The sequence below is a fragment of the Montipora foliosa genome, chromosome 4 (assembly GCF_036669935.1).
Source record: "Montipora foliosa isolate CH-2021 chromosome 4, ASM3666993v2, whole genome shotgun sequence".
Taxonomy (NCBI): Eukaryota; Metazoa; Cnidaria; class Anthozoa; order Scleractinia; family Acroporidae; genus Montipora; species Montipora foliosa.
In genome coordinates this window covers 30,215,132-30,232,631 of record NC_090872.1, presented here as the reverse complement: position 1 = coordinate 30,232,631, position 17,500 = coordinate 30,215,132, and the positions used below count along the sequence as shown (strand labels likewise).

At 39.2% G+C, this 17,500-nt stretch overlaps 2 protein-coding genes and 1 long non-coding RNA gene across 4 annotated transcripts in view; 1 reads left to right on the top strand and 2 right to left on the bottom strand.

Moving 5' to 3' along the window:
- LOC138001192 (uncharacterized) overlaps nt 1-331 on the bottom strand; it is a 504-nt gene extending 173 nt beyond the window's left edge. Inside the window, exon 1 of the mRNA XM_068847845.1 lies at nt 1-331. This exon is cut by the window's left edge and continues 173 nt beyond it. Coding sequence (XP_068703946.1) covers nt 1-331 — 331 coding nt within the window.
- Nucleotides 332-11,260: 10,929 nt separating this feature from the next.
- LOC138000585 (uncharacterized) lies at nt 11,261-12,804 on the bottom strand. The gene is made up of 2 exons (XR_011123163.1): nt 12,672-12,804; nt 11,261-11,908 (listed from the first exon to the last, which is right to left on the bottom strand). It is a non-coding gene; the product is annotated as an uncharacterized lncRNA (long non-coding RNA).
- A 116-nt stretch (nt 12,805-12,920) lies between these two features.
- The window catches only part of LOC138000579 (uncharacterized), a 49,541-nt gene continuing 44,961 nt past the window's right edge, over nt 12,921-17,500 (top strand). The window contains exon 1 of one of the 2 annotated variants that reach the window (XM_068847101.1): nt 12,921-13,049. The gene's annotated coding sequence lies outside the window, so the exon portion shown is untranslated. The remainder of the gene's footprint in view (nt 13,050-17,500) is intronic. The other variant, XM_068847095.1, reaches the window with a different exon arrangement.

Sequence of the window (17,500 nt, the reverse complement as noted above, 5' to 3'; positions counted from 1 at the left end):
GCTCCACTGTTGTAGACAACGGGCCAGTATCTTGGATCACGGTCCCTGAGATCCACTTAGGATCACCAGAGTAGTTACGCTCATTTACAGCATTCCCAACTTCTACTTGGCGCTTCTGGCTGTGTTGATCATGTTGTTTCTTTTGCCTTGCCTGTGCTGCATGGACCTTTGCCCCTACATCTGGTCGTAGTAGGTCCAGATGGGACCTCAGACTTCGCCTGCATCGTAGCTGGGAAGGTGATTCACCAGTGGTGCCGTGACGGGTAATACGTTCGCGCAACAGAAAATAAGCTAACTTGGTCTCGACAGTACCATCATCTTGCTTCCTCATCCCTAGTTTGAAAGCTTGTATGTAGGGCTCGCTCTACGAGGTCGCTTGACGCTGACTGGTAGGGTGCAGAAGTTACACAATAGCGGATGGCCTCGCATAAAATGATCTTGTACAAGTTTCGCTATTTCCTCATAGTTTTTGCTATTTGGGGCGGCCAAACTTCGTATTAATTTGTAGGTTTTGGCTCCCATACTAACCAGGAAAACGGATCTTTTTTTGTCAGGATCAGTGAACGATCTCGTTGGCTTGAAAGAAATGATTGACCCGCTCGATGTAAAAGCGCCAATCTTCAGATCCGTTGTACTCGTCTAGTTTACCAAACGTGGGCATTTTAAAATTCAATTTTGCTCATTCGTGCTTGTGCACCCGCGGTAGATTCTCTCTTCGCCAAAATGTGGTATATTAACGTCCAAAAGCCTTGTCAAAACATTAACTCAAAACCAAGCACATGGCGTTGACTTAACATAACAATGTCACATGACCAACTAGACTCCAGGACACCACACAGGATAAGGCGAAATGTCGCACTGCTGGAACCCGCGTTTTTTTGGTGGGAAGTTTCATGACGTGTGCACTGCCTTTGACACTGCGTTTCAGTAAAACAAGCTAAAATTTTTAAGACAACCAAAAAACTAGCTAAGTATTTTTTTAATATGTCGTGCAACGAGGAAAGAAGAGAAAGAGAAAAAAAAATCAGTAAGCAGGCGACAAGTAAGAGAGAGAACCCGAGAAAACCGGTGAAATATTGACAAACAAAGAGAAGACTAGTAGCAGCTGAGGAAAGAACAAAGACGAGCACGAAAAAACAGGCTGAATAATGGTGACGAAAAACGGCGAAAACAACACATCTAGCGCGGCCTCGTAGAATAATTGTTAAATATTACGAAATAAATGAAAGACTAATTTACTGATCAAGACGCACGGAGACCACGGGGACGATCAGATTTGGAGGAGAAGAACAGCTTCTACCGTGTACAATCAGCCACCTTATCGACCTGTAACCTGACTCATGACGGGCGGCAGACACTTAAACGACTAACGATGTCATACGAGGGACCTTTAGCAAGGATAACGGCAAAGGCTGCCATAAAGTCATCCTGAAAATATAACTCTACAAGGAAGGATTACGTTTTTGCAAACGTTAGCCGTGGAGCACTTATATTTGAACACTACAGACTTAACTGATTTGAGTGTAATGTGAAGTGCTTGGTTTCTACTCCATATGAGCCATATGAGCGTTAGCCCAACTAATGGAAATGATGGGCCCATACAAGGAAAGGAAAGGAAAGGAACTTTATTTAAGTGTCTAGTCTTTCTAGCGCAGAAGCACTAATTGGGGACACTGTAAATTGAAATTAATAATTAACACAAATCAAGTCAAATTTTGGTTTTTCAGGAGAGGGGAAACCGGAGTACCCGGAGAAAACCTCTCGGTGCAGAGTGGAGAACCAACAAACTCAACCCACATATGACGCCTGATCTGGGAATCGAACCCGGGCCACATTGGTGGCAGGCGAGTGCTCTCACCACTGCGCCATCTAGACCAGGGTGGGAATTGAACCGACGACCTTCGGGTTAGATCACCGCTGTGTATGCGTTTCGCGATTTAATTATTCTGAGTCGCTCGGCTTGGAAGGGGTGCACCAACTTTCCCAGATTCGAACTGAAATACGATGAACTTACTACTGTAAATTCATGGATTAGCTACTAGCGATAACCGCAAAAAGGATAAAAGAATAAAGTTAGTTTGAGCGGTGTGGATGTTTTAAGAGAAAATTGAAATTTTTTGTTGGTTGTTCATCAGTGACTTCCCCATAACCTCAAGTTTTGGTACGCGCGGTACATACTGATCGAGGAGTTGGCGAAACGAAACATGGCGAGAGACGACGTAAGGGCCGATTTACACGGTACGATTTTTGTCGCATGCGACAACGGCTTACGACACAATCCCTCCATTCGCTCTGACGAAGGGCTGACGCTCGAAACATCAGCTTTCCAAATCGTTCACGGAGGTAATTCGATCTTTATCAACACGTTTGATAGAAACAAATTTTCCTGTTTCAATCTCCCACCGACGCAGCACCACAGTTTCTTTCGAAACTACATTGAAATTTGTTTCTAGTTATGTCTTACATTGTAAGCCGGGTTCACACTCAACGTTCATTATGATCAACTGAAGTAGGATTCAGGCTATCATACTCCATTCAATTTTTTTAAATTATGATTCTGTTCACATACAATAGGCAGGGTGACCTCGCAGTGTGAGACAAAATGGCGCCGTACCGCGTGGCTGCTACGATTATCACCACCATGCTTGAGGCGAGAAGAGAACCAAGGATAGCTTCCGATAGAATAGATTAACGATTATTATTAGAATAATTATTGTTCTAATAATTATTATAATAGAATAGAATAGATTAGCGATAATTATTATAATAATTATTAGAATAATTATAATAATTATTAGAATAATTATTAGAATAGATTAGCGATTATTAGAATAGATAGAATAAATAGCGATTAGAAGTTTCGTGTGCTCATATACCACCACGTGTTCACCATTCTGTTCAATTACACACTTTAATTACTTCCAACAACCCCCTTGAGGTTGTTTGAAATTATTATAATCCAATCATAATCAAGCGCTGTAATTCGATTATAATTCGATCATAACCGAGGCCTAATGTGAACACGGCTTTAGTGAAGCAACTTGTGCCCTTGCGAAAGAAGCTTGAAATAATCCTGGTTGTTCGAAAGCCGATTAACTTAATCCAAGATTAGCGTAAACTTTTGTTTCACGTTTTCAACTTTTTGGTGAAAGTTTCTTTTGCTTATCTTTCTTTTTCAAGATTCACTTTTTCGAATGTAAAGTTTTCCCGTAAATCAGCGTTGAACAGCATTTGGGAGAAGAGAAATAAACTCCTTGGTTAATTTCTAATCTAGGATTAGCGTTAACCTGTCACTTGTCAACGTTTCGCATTTTGGTAATTTTTTAGCAACTTTCCAGCATTTTACGAGTACAATCGGGTCAGGCCTGACTAACTATCCCTCAAAAGGAGGTTGGACATTCCGTAACAATTACACGACCCAATATCCCATCTCAAAATGACAAACTTACCTCTGTAAAAAGAATGAAAACGGGCAGAATTAGAGCTTTAGTTCAACAAGAAATAGCGTTTCTGAGCTGAGCCGCGCTGATCTACAGTATTTAGGTCTAAAAACCACTTTGAAAACGATTAGCTTTCAGTTGTTTTGCTGCAGTACCACTATGCGAACACTGCAAAAAAATTCGATTTCTCAGGAGCTTGTCTCGATCGTCTGGTGAATATCGCCAACTATACTGAAAACCTATCGATCCACGGGTGGGGCCCGTTTCTCGAAAGTCCCGAAAAGCCACTTGTAAAACTGCCAACTGCTTGTTTTGGAAAGGTGATCTTTAAACATGTTTTCAAGCTAACTAAAAGAAACATGTCTGTGAAGTTTGACAAATTAAATCCTCTCCCTTCTTGAGCTACAAAGGGAATTGTGACACCCAAAAATGGCCCGTAAACTTTCGGGACTTTCGAGAAACGGGCCCCAGGTTCGACTCTCTGCCTCGCCTACTGTGAATCTTCTCTGTATGGGGTTTAAACTGTTTGTTTCTTTGCAGTTTCCCTGCTAGCAGAGGTCTCTTTTCTTTTGCGTTCGCTAGGCTGACAAACGCAAAAGAAAATAGACCTCCGATAACAGGGAACTTTGCAGTAAATTTGAAGTTTAAAGTAGATTGTACGTCGTGTAAGTTAAATAAAGAGCGAAATCTCCCATTTGAGGGATGGCCAAGAGTGCTTTCTGAGCTATCACTGAAATTATCTGCGAGATGGTTACTTGTAAGTTTGTATTGTATCCCGGATAATTAACAATTCGACCAGGAGTCCAAGTTTTCTATGAGTCAATAGATATTATGATTTGCTCGCTGAAAGTGAAAAACGCGCGCGTGCCTTCCGTGGCCGGCATGGACATATTTATAGTATTTACCTGCAAAGCCCCGGCCAAACTATCGAACACAGTTGGACTCCACATGCAACATTGTTGGATGTTAATGTTGAGGTAGTGGCAAAACACTATCCAACATTGCTTGACGAATTCAAGTTCAATTTGACCCAAAATTTGAAAATATGGCGTAGCGTTATGCTACTGGAATTGTTTGAGGGCGGAAAGGATGTATTCAAACAAGGAAAAACCAAAAAATGGTTAAGAGAACGTGAAGAAAAGAGTATGTTCCTTGCAAGATACATCCGAGCTTAGAAGATGATGATTATGAGCTCGGATCAATTTGAAGGAATTTTAAACGCTATTGAACCAGACATTTCCAAACAGCGGTAATGATTAAGGAGCCTGAAAGTGTCCCACAGACATGGCCTTGCTTCCTACTCGCTGATCAAGGCTTCTGGCTGTTCATCAACAACCACGACATCACCTTGGTCCCTGTCCGCCATCTCTGTTGCAAATGATGTTAGAAGCCTACGCTTGAAAATAAGATGGCAATTTGTGATTAGCCAGCAGCGCGAACGTGACTTCATTCAGGACACAACTTTGTTGGAAGAGCGGCAAAACACTGCAACATTGCTGCGTCGAACAGAATTGTTGGTTAATTGTAATGTTTGATCAAAAGCAAACTCTATACAACATTTGATGGAACAAAAAATGTTGGACGAACATCTTCCAGCATGGGCGGCCAAATGGTCGAACAATGTTGGATCGAGCAAAGTTGGAGCGTTAAATCCAACTTTGTTCGATAGTTTGGCCAGGGCTTAAGACATCGAAACATGTGAAAACTTAATAACATGCATTCAAATTTTGTAAAAAGGCAGAGCTAGCAAACTTAGCGGAATGCTGTCAAACACAATAAGCTCCTCGTTGACTAATAACATGGCTGATACTTAATAAAATTGAAACAAATGTGACAAAATTGTTTCTCACTTAACAATATGAACAAATTAAAAGCTTTTAAAAATGTTTACACCCTTAAAATCTGCAAGAGATACACTTTTACAAGTTTGTAACTTGTTAACATTGTTAAGAAGAGAAACAATTTTATTATTTGTTTCATGTCCGTGGATCCGTGTTCGTCGTTAATGATTTGCATGCAAGTTTTAAAGTTTGTACACCTCTCATTAAGTTCGGGTGCCATTAATTAACTTTGCGTTCATTTTATCAAGTTTGCTTGAGCAAGTTTGCAACTTATTAAGTTTATAGGTGTTTTGTGTCCATACCGGCCACAATACTTTTCTCTTTTCTGGAATAGAATCGTTAGTGAGCTTGTTAACCTCCTTTGCAGAAATACTCACTATTTATCACTCATTACTAAATTTTCGACCTCGGGGAATATTGTGTTTCTAGCTTTCTGATTGGTTCATTCAGTCTCGGATATCAGCTCATCTACCGTATTACCCTTTTTACGACCTTATATGGAAACTGATTGCGTCAAGTGTTGCCAAGCTGGAAACTGATGGGCTTTAATTTTCAAGTGTCGAAACGTTCAGAATCAAATGAAAATTTAATAAAACAATAATTCCATTCGCGCATTTTACTTTTGACTTGACGTTTCGTATGCTACAACATACATCTTCAGAAGTGACGGTTGAACAAATTCAAATGTGATATATATAAAATTAAGAAGACTGGTAACTAGAGAGAATAAATAGATAGCAGTGAAAACTGACCGTTTGATAAAGCCACAGTTTTTCACTGCCAACGTTTTCGTTTAACGCTGGCTTAAAGTCATTAATAAAGTTTCCTTTATTTTACAATGCAAATCAGAGCTACCATTTGCTAAAACTTGAAAATGGTCCCATTTTATGTTATGACCTGTTTTTACTGCGTGATCTGCAATCGTGGAAGTTTGACTGATCTCTTTGAATGCTTTGAAATAATCTTTTTTTACGGTCACGTGAGCGACGTTTCGTTTTACCAATGTAAAACTCATTGCAGTCCCAACACGATGCCTTATAAACAACTTTGGATTTTTGTGATTTGCACAAACGATCTTTATAAGGGAAAAAAGACTTGATTCGACAGGTGCTCTGGAATATTGTTTTTGATTAAGTTGAAATGGCCAAAGAGCAAGAATATTTATGGTTATAGCCAAGAAGGACATTGGACACCTCGTGACAATTACACGATTTACATAGATTAGAAGGTCACCAACGTAATAATCCCATGCACCATATTCAAGTATTTCTTATGGCGCTGATCAACAGTGTTTAATTCAAAGCACCCATTCCGAATAGCATTGATCTACGAGTATTTAAGTCTAACACCCATTTTAAACAGGTTAGCTTGAAAACTCGCACTTACTCATCGGCTTGCTTTGAAATCAGTCTAATTTTTTTTTTCAAAGAAAGCGTCTGTATCCGAAATAAATAACTTTTAGAATCGTCTATTTTTGTTTTCAAATTTCGCGGGCTCCGCTATCTTGATAATTGTCACTTGTTATGGTTGACCTATTAAGGAGCTAAAGCAAGGACGACCACTGCACGACCGTTACGAGAACGCAACAAAACAATAGGTTTCATTAGCAAAAATAATAGTTCTGCACGCTCTGCACGTGCGTTTTACATTTTGATACATTTCTTTGCCGTTCTCGTCTTGACAACGACGTGAAATGATCAAATTTGAGGTCATGTGGAGGACCAGAGCACCTGACAATCAATTTTCAATTTTCTCGCTATATCCACACCGTTCTCTCCAACAAGTTTATTCTTGCAATGTGGATTCATATTCTCCTTGCCAAGCGACTTGGAGCAATCGCAAAATTATTACAGTAACAGGAAATAATATTTTTAGACAACGTTCTCGTAGCCGTCGTCGTCGTCCTTGCTTAAGGTCCCTATTGTTATTGGACAAAAGTTTTGTGTCAGAACAAATGGGACCTTAAGATCTACGACGGGGACGTCGACGAAAACGTCATATCAAAATAGAACTTCGCTCTAGTAAAAGTCTTTCGCGATTATTCCATCACCTTCACTTGGTAAAATAAGGGCGAAGTATCCTAAAAATAAATTGGTAAGAGCGGTTGCAGACTGAGAATAGAGAATGAAAGATTCTCTGTTGCATGCTCACGTTGTCGTCAAAACCTAAAATTTAGTGATTTCACGTCGTCGTCACGCAGAGAACCGCAAAAATATGAGCTAAGATCCGTGCTGCACGTGCAGCACGATTATTTATGCTCTTTTAACCAATGATATCATTTTTTTGTGGCGTTTTCGTCGACGAAGTCGTCTTAGATCGTAAGCTCCCTAATTAGGACAACCATAACGCGTCACAAATATTCAAGATAGCGGCGCCCACGAAAATTTCAAAATGAAAATATGCGATTTTAAAATTAAGTTTTTCTGACATAAACAATTTCTTTTAAACAAATCATTATCGAACAAATTTGTTTGGAAACATTATTTCCTTCGGTTTAAACTTATTCTGTAGCAACAGTGGAGGCTTCATTTAAATAGATAGCGAGTAGCAAGCCAATCAGATTACGGGATTCGTTATAGTAGTAGTGAGTCGATTTCTACTAAACAAGTAAATTCGTTCCTTTCCCATTCCCATAATGCAATACGTTAACATGGTTTTAATGCAAATAAATGAACTTTATTATGGGATTTGTGAAAATAGCGAATGTGTGATAAAAATAATACAATAAAACCCCGCGAGTAAGAACCTTCCATTTTAAAATTTAGCCTAAACACGTTCTTACATAAATGGTACTTTACGAAAATTTAGTCTATCTAGGTTCTTATTTTCTGAAGAAAAAAAATCACGTTGTGAATTTAAATAAGAAAAGAAAAACAACTGAATTCTGGTTGTTGCAGTCAAATGAAATTTTAGGGTCAACAGGTTCTTGTTTAGAGGGGATCTGACTGACAAATTTTATGCTAATTTCTTCTTTAAAAATATGTTGTTACTCACGGGGTTTTACTGTATAAGAATTGTGGGAATGTGTGCCGGACTCAGAAAACTTGGAGGACTTAGAGCTTGTGTGCGCTGAGATGACTACTTTTTGCAATAAGAAAGTTTTGTTTTGCTCGATTTATTGGCCAGATCCCGAAGATGATACAGGCTGCTGGTTGGAAAAATTTAATATTTTTCTTGACCATGCTTCTGAAACCTATGAGAATATGGTAATAGGTGGCGACCTGAACCTGTCCAAGATCTCTTGGGACTCGCTAGAAACACCAGAGGCACAAAAGAGGTGGCGTTCTTAGAAATTCTTAATGACCATTTTTTAACACAATTAAACTTTATTCCCACCCGCCGTGACAGAGTGCTAGATCTTGTAATTACGAATGTGCCGGACCGTGTTCGCGTACGCGAGGGTCCAAAAGAATCGGACGTGTTCACGGACCATAGTACGGTATCCTTTGAATTTCACGCCTTTACTAAAGCTACCCATAGAGTAAAAAGAACAGTGTACGACTATCGTAATGGAGACTTTGACGGTCTCAGAGGAGCTCTAGAAGCCCTGAATTTATGCAATCTTATTCAAGACAGCGACGACATCAACTCTGACTGGACTTTTTGGAAGGACGCATTTATGAGCGCAGTCTCGGATTTTATTCCAACCAAAAAGATTAAAGGAAAAATCACCCCGCCTTGGATCACGAGTGAAATCATCCACGCTCTGCGGAAAAAGGAGGCTGCTCGCTCAAAGTTCAAAAAATCTCCTACTGACCATCAACAACAGAAGTATCGCGAATTACGAGCAATGGCCAAGTGTCTTATACGTGAGAACCGTGAGACTTACTTCAGCTCCCTCGATTCAGATCTCGCGCAGCAGCCTAAACGCTTTTGGTCCTTTTTCAAGCTCAAGAATAGAATGGGGAGCTTCCCTGAAACGATGAACTCTGGCGATGACACTCAGCAGAGTTCTCAAGCATCAACGCCTCAACAGATCGCCGAGTTGTTCAACTCTTACTTTGTGTCGGTCTTCACTGCCCCCTCAGAGGTCCACTCTCTATCAGTACCTTCCACACCCTCACACCCCACACTAAATGAGCTAGAGATCCCGGTGGAAATGGTTTTGGCAACTCTCAAACAGCTTGATATAAACAAAGCAACTGGATCCGATGGAATTCCAGTGCGCCTGCTGAAGAAAACCGCTGACCAGATCGCACCGTCCCTGACCATGTTATTCAACAAATCTTTGCGGCTCGGCATCTTTCCAGAAGACTGGAAACTCGCGAATATAGTACCGATTTTCAAGAAAGGAAAAAGAGACTTTGTGGAGAATTATCGCCCTATCTCTCTTCTCCCTGTCATCTCCAAAGTTCTCGAGCGCTGTGTTCTGGCGGGTTTACGGAATTATACATCCCACTTCATCAGCCGCGAACAACATGGCTTTTTAGCCGGTAGATTTATTTTATTTATTTATTTATTTATTTGCGATGTTTATACAGGCAATCCAATTCAGCAACGCTGGTTTAAACGGAGGCCTGAGATCTTGTGTGACTCAGCTCACCAGTGTCTTGCATTGCATCGGCGGTCAACTCGACGCCGGTAAACAAATAGACATTATATATCTTGACATGAGTAAAGCATTCGACAAAGTGGATCATACCGAGCTACTTGAAAGGTTGCACCAATGCGGCATTACTGGCAAACTTCACGACTGGTTTCGTTCATATTTACAGGGGCGCAAGCAACCGGTTACAGTTCTCGGAGCTACTTCCCGAGAATTGCCGGTTACATCCGGGGTACCGCAAGGGTCCCTATTAGGACTGATATTGTTTCTGCTGTTTGTGGACGATCTACCAAACGCTGTTAAAACATCGAGAGTTGCCTGTTACGCCGATGATACAAAGATTTTCAAGAGCATTGATTCCATCACAGACTGTAACGCCTTGCAATCTGACCTTAACGATCTTGTCAGTTGGTCTGAATCATCCGGGCTCAAATTTAATCAGTCCAAGTGCAAATACCAGTGCATCACCCGCAAAAAATCACCTGTACAGCCTACCTATACTACCAAGGAAACGCCTTTGGAATCTTGCGATACAGAGAAAGACCTCGGTGTGTGGGTGTCAAGCAATCTCACCTCGGACAAACAAGTAACTGAACACTGTGCGACAGCCAACAAACTCCTTGGGTTTGTGCGCCGAGTTTCTAGGCACATCCAAAGCACCCAAACGCGTCGTACACTCTATCTTTCTATCGTCCGGTGCCATCTCGGCTACGCAACCCAAGTATGGTCACCACAGTCCATTGGCCTACTTAGACGAGTTGAAAACGTGCAGTGCCGTGCAACAAAACTAATTTTGAAGCTCCCTTTCCGTTGTGATGTAACCTATAAGACCCGCCTCCAACTAACAAATCTGTTACCCATCTCATACTGGCATGAATATTTGGACATGGCTTTTTTCTACAAAGCTGTTAATAACTTAGTTTCATAGACAGTGAAGCTTTACCTGTAACTAGACAATTTGCGAGATCTACTAGGACATCGAGCAGCAGTGCTATTACTTATATTCCTAACCGAAGTAGAACTGTTACCTATCAACGTTCATTTTTCATACGCGCGTGCCGCGCATGGAATGTTCTTCCCGCTGAGCTACGCACAAGTCACATCTCTCTAGCTTCATTTAAAAGTTTATTACTTCAATATTATAAAAAGGCTCTGAACTTGTACGACTTTGACGACATTAGAACCTGGAGAACAATCTGTCCTAGGTGTAACACAGCGAGGTCTCTCCTATGCCCGCTAACGTGCTGCTTCTAGCAATTTGGACTTCCGCTTTGTTTCCTCTCAAGTTTCATGCTTACATATTAGTAGCTTTAGTTATTAAGTATTTTTTATATAAATAATTAACGAGGGATCCACTGTAATTGGCTATGCTGTAGTGGTCTCCCAATATATATATATTGTATTCCAGTTAGGAGAAGCTAAATAAATTTAAAAAAAAAAATTATAAAATATTTTTTAGGTTCAACCTGGAAGAGAGGATGAAGTAAGAAAGTGGGTGGATTCCCCATACATTTGCCTCTTCCAATGATAGTTTTCTAAAATCTTATTTTAGCGCATGGTTCAGCTACGCAGCAATTTTTAGAGAGGCACCTGATTGGCCAGTTGTAATGACGTAATGAAACTTTAAATATGCGCGGCTTGGGAGCGAGAACTGAAAATAGCTTTGCGCAGGAGCTCATCGAGGAGCTCCTGCTTTGCGAAACTAAAAATAGATTTTGTAAAACTATGATGGGGCATGGGACCCACCCTATCTTGGTAGGTCTCAGTGAAAGTGATCATGTTCACGTGCTCTGCAGTTTGAATATATGGAAAAAATATTTAATATCTTCTTTCTATTACCTTTCAAGTCAGCAAGTTGACACTGTTAAAGTGCTTCTGCAAAGTCACATTTTTTGCATATTTCTTGTCTGTGGCAGGGCAATCGCTTAGTTATCCACAACACGTCATATCTTAGGACATGTGCGTTTAGAACCTAATTATATAGCTGCCTAAATTCAATATTGCCAGCAGATGGATTTTTCTTTAATTTTTTCTCAGCTGAGTCCAATCCGATTCTTTAAAGGAACCAACCAGTCAAAATCCTAGGAATAAAACGGAGTTGAGTATCGGCATCGACTTAAAAAAATAAGAACAGAAAATTAGGAACGATGAACGGGGTACGAGGAATCTCAACAATGAGAAATACCTAAAACGAGGAAAATAAAAAATGCAGTATCTCTGTAGTTTTGCTATCTTGTGCTTATATAACTAAGACGTCACGTTTCGGTGTTACGTAATCCATTTTAACAGCCTATCAAAATATTGATAACACGTTACGTGTGTGAACCTTTATACCTGGTAATCTATGATCATTTTGAATGTGCAAACAATGCCATTATCGCTTATTCTCAAATGAAACGATCTTTTTTAAAGGTCACGAGTGATCTTTATGAAATAGTCCTAATCATTTTTATCGACATTTCAGACATTACAAACTTCTGGGACGATACTTTTACCCATCCTCCTTCCAAACTTCTTCAACAAATTTTGTCAACCAAAGAATTCAACGCCGGACCCTGCCCCAGTGTTAACAATGTTCGTATCTAGACTTTGGATTTTGTCCCGTTCACGTCAAACCCAGCTTCTTCGTTCGCTGCTTGTTTGTTTAGGCTTGCATTTTGGCACTGTGCGAAAATTTGTGACATGTCGGCAGTTGATTTTGGAGCGGATTTTTCCAACACTGCATTTTCTTCATCGGCAGTTTTCAATTCTCTGAACTCTCTCTTACGCAGCATTTTGAATCAACCTCCTACAACCATCGACAACAAATAAGGACCAAAGGAAAAAACATGCTTTTAAAATTACCATACTGCTTATAACGTTCACTTGTTTTTCTTGTATGCTAATATCTTCCGCTCACAATTTGAACATTTGTTCGGACTCCCGAGGGACATGCTTTTATGGAATGCTTTTGAAGCCGTTCAAAGACTCGCAGCACGTGTTTTACTGGGTGTAAAAACACTCCGCTATGTCTCGTGTTTTTCAAACACTGCTGCTCGTTTCTTCAACATTACATAATTTGTTATCTGACCACGTGAGTTAAAGTAGTGTGTTTAGTGAACACTTCTGAATCTCTCATTCGATTGTATTGCAATCTATAAAACGGGGTATCTCAACTGAAAACGGGGAAGCTCTAAAACGGGAAATCTCTGAAGCTGGGAAATCTAAAACGGAGTAAAGAAGGCAAGTGCAAAATTGATTTGGAAGTGTAACAACATTCACCGAATTTGGCGTCCAATAACAGCTTTCACGACTGTCGAATTCAACAGACTGCGTAGCGTATTCAACGTTTTTCCCGCGGACGAGAACTTCCAAATACGTAAGGGCACTAAAACTTACGCCTAAGCCCGCTGATGGCGAAAAAAAGGAAAGGAACTTTAAGTGTCTAAGCAGCTGCAGCAAACTGTGCAGCCTGTAAAGCTTCACGATAGAGAAAGAACTTCGCAGTCGGCTCACCTCGCGCGTTTGCCGATCTTTTTGCGCATTTCATTCGTTATAATTACCCTGGAGCCTGTTCACAGGCTAGCAATAGTAAAAAGCTCAAAACCATCGAAAATTTACTGTCCCGGAAGCCGAGTCAATATGGATGAAATAAAGTTTCCTTCGGCCTTTCCTTTTACACACGACAAATAAGAAAACTAGACGCTTTCTGAGCGTAAACTGGGTATCCTATGATACGTGTTTGTCCTCCTCAAAATCCAGTTTTCGTACTCGTTCCCAAACACCAAACAAATACCAGTCCGGAAACGAAACGCCATTTGTTGCTGCCTCAGTGACTAAGCCTGAAGCGAACGAACGAAGCAGCTCTCCAATCGGGAGGAGAACACATTTTCTTCGAAACGCAAGGGATTATGGTCAAAGGCGCAAGGAACTGTGGCTATGGAGGAATTAAGATGCACGGTATGATACTCTGTTTTTCATTTCGCTTCTCGTATTGTTTGCACTGTTTCGCAACAAGAAAATAAATTCGAAATCGTAAAATGTGAAAGGCCATGAACTTGTCGTAGGAAACAAATCTCTTAACAACCTGTCCAATGCTCAGGTCTGTGCGGTTTGTCGTTTCTGGGTTATTTGTCGAAGCGTTTAACGCAACTTTATAGGGATGATATCTGTTTACAAACATTGCTTTTGTTATTCAAATGTCCAACCACAAAAACAAAAGACCCTTTGTTTCGACAGCCAATGAGGCTCTGGTTGACACATGTATGACAATAGCTGACGTCAACGATATCATCGCAATAGGGTTTTCTTGGTCTACCAATATAGTGTCTTGTAATCAACGAAAACATCTGGCGTTCACTTTACGATGAAAGAGTTTATTTCTCGCTCATGAGGTAAAATACGTGAGTACGAACACATCTCCTATAATGTACTTATCAAACTCATTAATTATTCATGCAGCTCTTACCCAACCAGAGCATCTTATTCTGGTCAGGTGGATGGGTTCAGAAACCCAATGAAAGCACGGCGTGTTTGGAAATAATTTCAAACTCGGATGCAAATTTTCTTAACCTGCATATTGATAAAGCAAGAAAAACACATGACGATAAACATTATTTAATCACACATTTTACAAAACACCTACTCGATTAGTTTCATAAGCTATTTAGGTGTCCCAAACTCTTCACAATCAACCTTGTATTAAAACTGTTTGTTTACCATTTATCCTTTCTTCTTTAACCCTAACATTTTACTTCTTAATCACAATTGTAATATTTCATTAGTACTATGTATCTTCTTCAATATTTAATTTGTAAATATTCATATGTATATTCTATTTTTCTTTTTCCAACACTGTAAATTAATGTTTGTGCGAGTTTAAATTAAAATTGATTGATTGAAATTGATTGATTGACCTAAATTATTTACTGCTGACGTTAAATGCAACGGTACAGTTGTTAAACTCCACAAAACAGAAAGGACCATTCTTTTTCTAAATTGAAATTCTCGCTCAATGGTGGCGACCTCGTCTTTTTTTTTTTTCACTTTTTAAGTCTTCGATCAAAGCTCATTTACAGTTTCAGTTCAAAATGTCTTGCACTGGACAGATGCAACGTAGTTTTACAAATATATGGTATGTAGGCGAAACCTTTGCCAAGGTAAAGAGAAATCGGCTAGTTTTCACATCGTAATGACTAAAAGTTACATCTGCTACTGTGAATAGCGAATATATCGTTTTTTATTTATTTATTTTTAATATTAATTTACAATACAATACAGCTACTTGCATTACTTCCAGTACTAGTACAGTTACACTACTTACAAAAAAAATACAGCTACTTACAATAGCGGTGCACACAATAATAACATGATAACATAGAATAAAAGTCGAGATACATTTGATGATAACTTGAAAAGTAAAAATATATGCATGATTTTGCCAATATGATGTTAATTAAGTGTCGGTTCTCGGTATATCGTAATGTGAGAGGAAGAGATTTTCTATTTTCGGGGAAGTATTGCGTGTTTTGCATACCCAGAGAAAAAAATATGGCGATCAAAAAAAAGAAGTCTAGTCACTTGTTCTTGTTTGAATTCAATCCTAATACTAGAATACTAGATATGCCGTTAAATTAATAAAGTATTTGAAAGTTCTCCACGATTAACTGCCCATTGCTTAAAATCTTGCCAAAAAAGAGTGGATACGTTACAAGTCCAAAAGAGGTGAATAAGAGTCTCCGTATCATTTTGGCAGAAAGTGCACTGCTCATTATCTTTTAGGTTTATTTTTGTTAAAAAACTATTGGTCGCTTATCTACTGTGTGGTAGCTTAAATTGAGAGACGATTAGTTTTGAGAGCTTTGTGCACAGAAAAGATGATCGGTACACTGTGTTCCATGGGTTTTGAGTCTACAGTCCGCGATCCATTTTCCTCGAGCTTCGACCGGTTTTTTCTGCTTTTTGCCACCAACGAGAATTTTATATTTGATTGTCTTGTCTTTAAAAATGTATCAGTGATAGATTCGTAGTTGGTGGTAACATTGCGTAGCTTTTCTTCGTTGCTTTTCCATAATTTACCTAAAGATATGGCATCTCGTCAAGTATTAAACTTTGCAAATTGGATCACAATCAGATTATATTACAAAGTGGAAATTTTAAAACAAGAGCAGTTTTCAATTGAGTGTCGAAAGTTATCAGCGAATTGCTTTGGTTTATGATTACTTCACTCAGTGATTGGTTCAAAGTTCTCGCGCCATTTTTTCAACCAATCAGAAGTGAAACCCAAACAAATCGTTGCTCGCGCGTGCACATTTTCCCTCGCTTTGTGTCGGCTACGTGTAATTACTTCGAGTTTTGATTGGTTTAACGAATTGTCTCCGTCCTTTTTGATTGGCCAAAGTAATTACTTTGGTTTTGCTTATACGGCACTCATTTGAAAACCGCTCTATTTTATAAGGCAAATATAATAACATTCTTCCAGACTGCCTTTCTAAGAACATCTTCAGAGAGAGAGAGAGAAAGTTCTTACTCGTTACGTGGGCCGCAGAATGTAGCTTCGATCCCGAGATACAATGGCAGATTATTGAGGGACTCTTTAGCCTTTGATTCGTGGCTCAGTCCTATGGGCCCGGTTGTTTGAAAGCCGATTAACCCTAATCCCAGATTAAAAATTAACCAAGGAAATTATTTCTCTATTGCCAAATGTTGTTCAAAGCTGACAATCGGCAAAACTTTACATTCGAAGAAGTCAATTTTGGAAAACAAAAATAAGCAAAAGAAACTTTCACCAAAAAGTTGAAAATATGAAAGTAAAGTTTACGCTAGTACTGGATTAAGTTAATCGGCTTTCGAACAACCGGGCCCTGGAATTTAGTTAACTGTAATGATAAAATTGACAATTTTACTTTTAAGGAAATCAAAAAACGACTTATCACCAAATAATATTTTGAAGACTTTCTCTTCGACAGCTCAACAAATTTTTAGAATTTAAGGTATTAGATAATGCTTTGTCCCTAGATTAGTATTTTATATTCAATATTTAACATGTAATGTTATGTATTTTATATTTAATATTTAATATGTAACGTATACACGACACACGATAATTAATGTATTTTAGTATTTCTATGTATTTTTAACTAATATTTCTAGGTCTTAGATTAGATTATAGACAACCCCACAAACTTTGCAGCTTTAACTCTTATCGTGTATAAATAAAGGCTTTATGTTATGTTATGATAATTTAAACTATTTTTCTTTGTTGGAGAAGTAATTTAAAAAACTCGTGCCTCGGGTTTTATCAGGTTACTAAACGCTCGAAAGCAATAAAACCACTCGGCCTGCGACCTCGTGGTTTCAAATGTTTCTCGCGTTTAGAAACCAGATGAAACCTTCGCACTCGTTTTTGAAGTAGTACTTGAAAGGCTCAAACTGCTGAGATTCATAGGGATAGACATTTTTTTTTTCAACTAAATAGCTTTGTATCCTGGTGCCACGCAAGGTGACAATTCGGAAATTCAAAATTAAACGCTGTATTTTCGAAACGAAAGACGTCACGGAACTGGAAACTTGAAAAAGATTTATTTCTAGGCCATCTTCAGCCTCCTTTCAATAAAAAATTCAGAAGACCTTGCGATTTTTATTTTAGAATTTGATGACGTCACTGTCTCGAATGGAGGTCCAGTTGGGGGCAC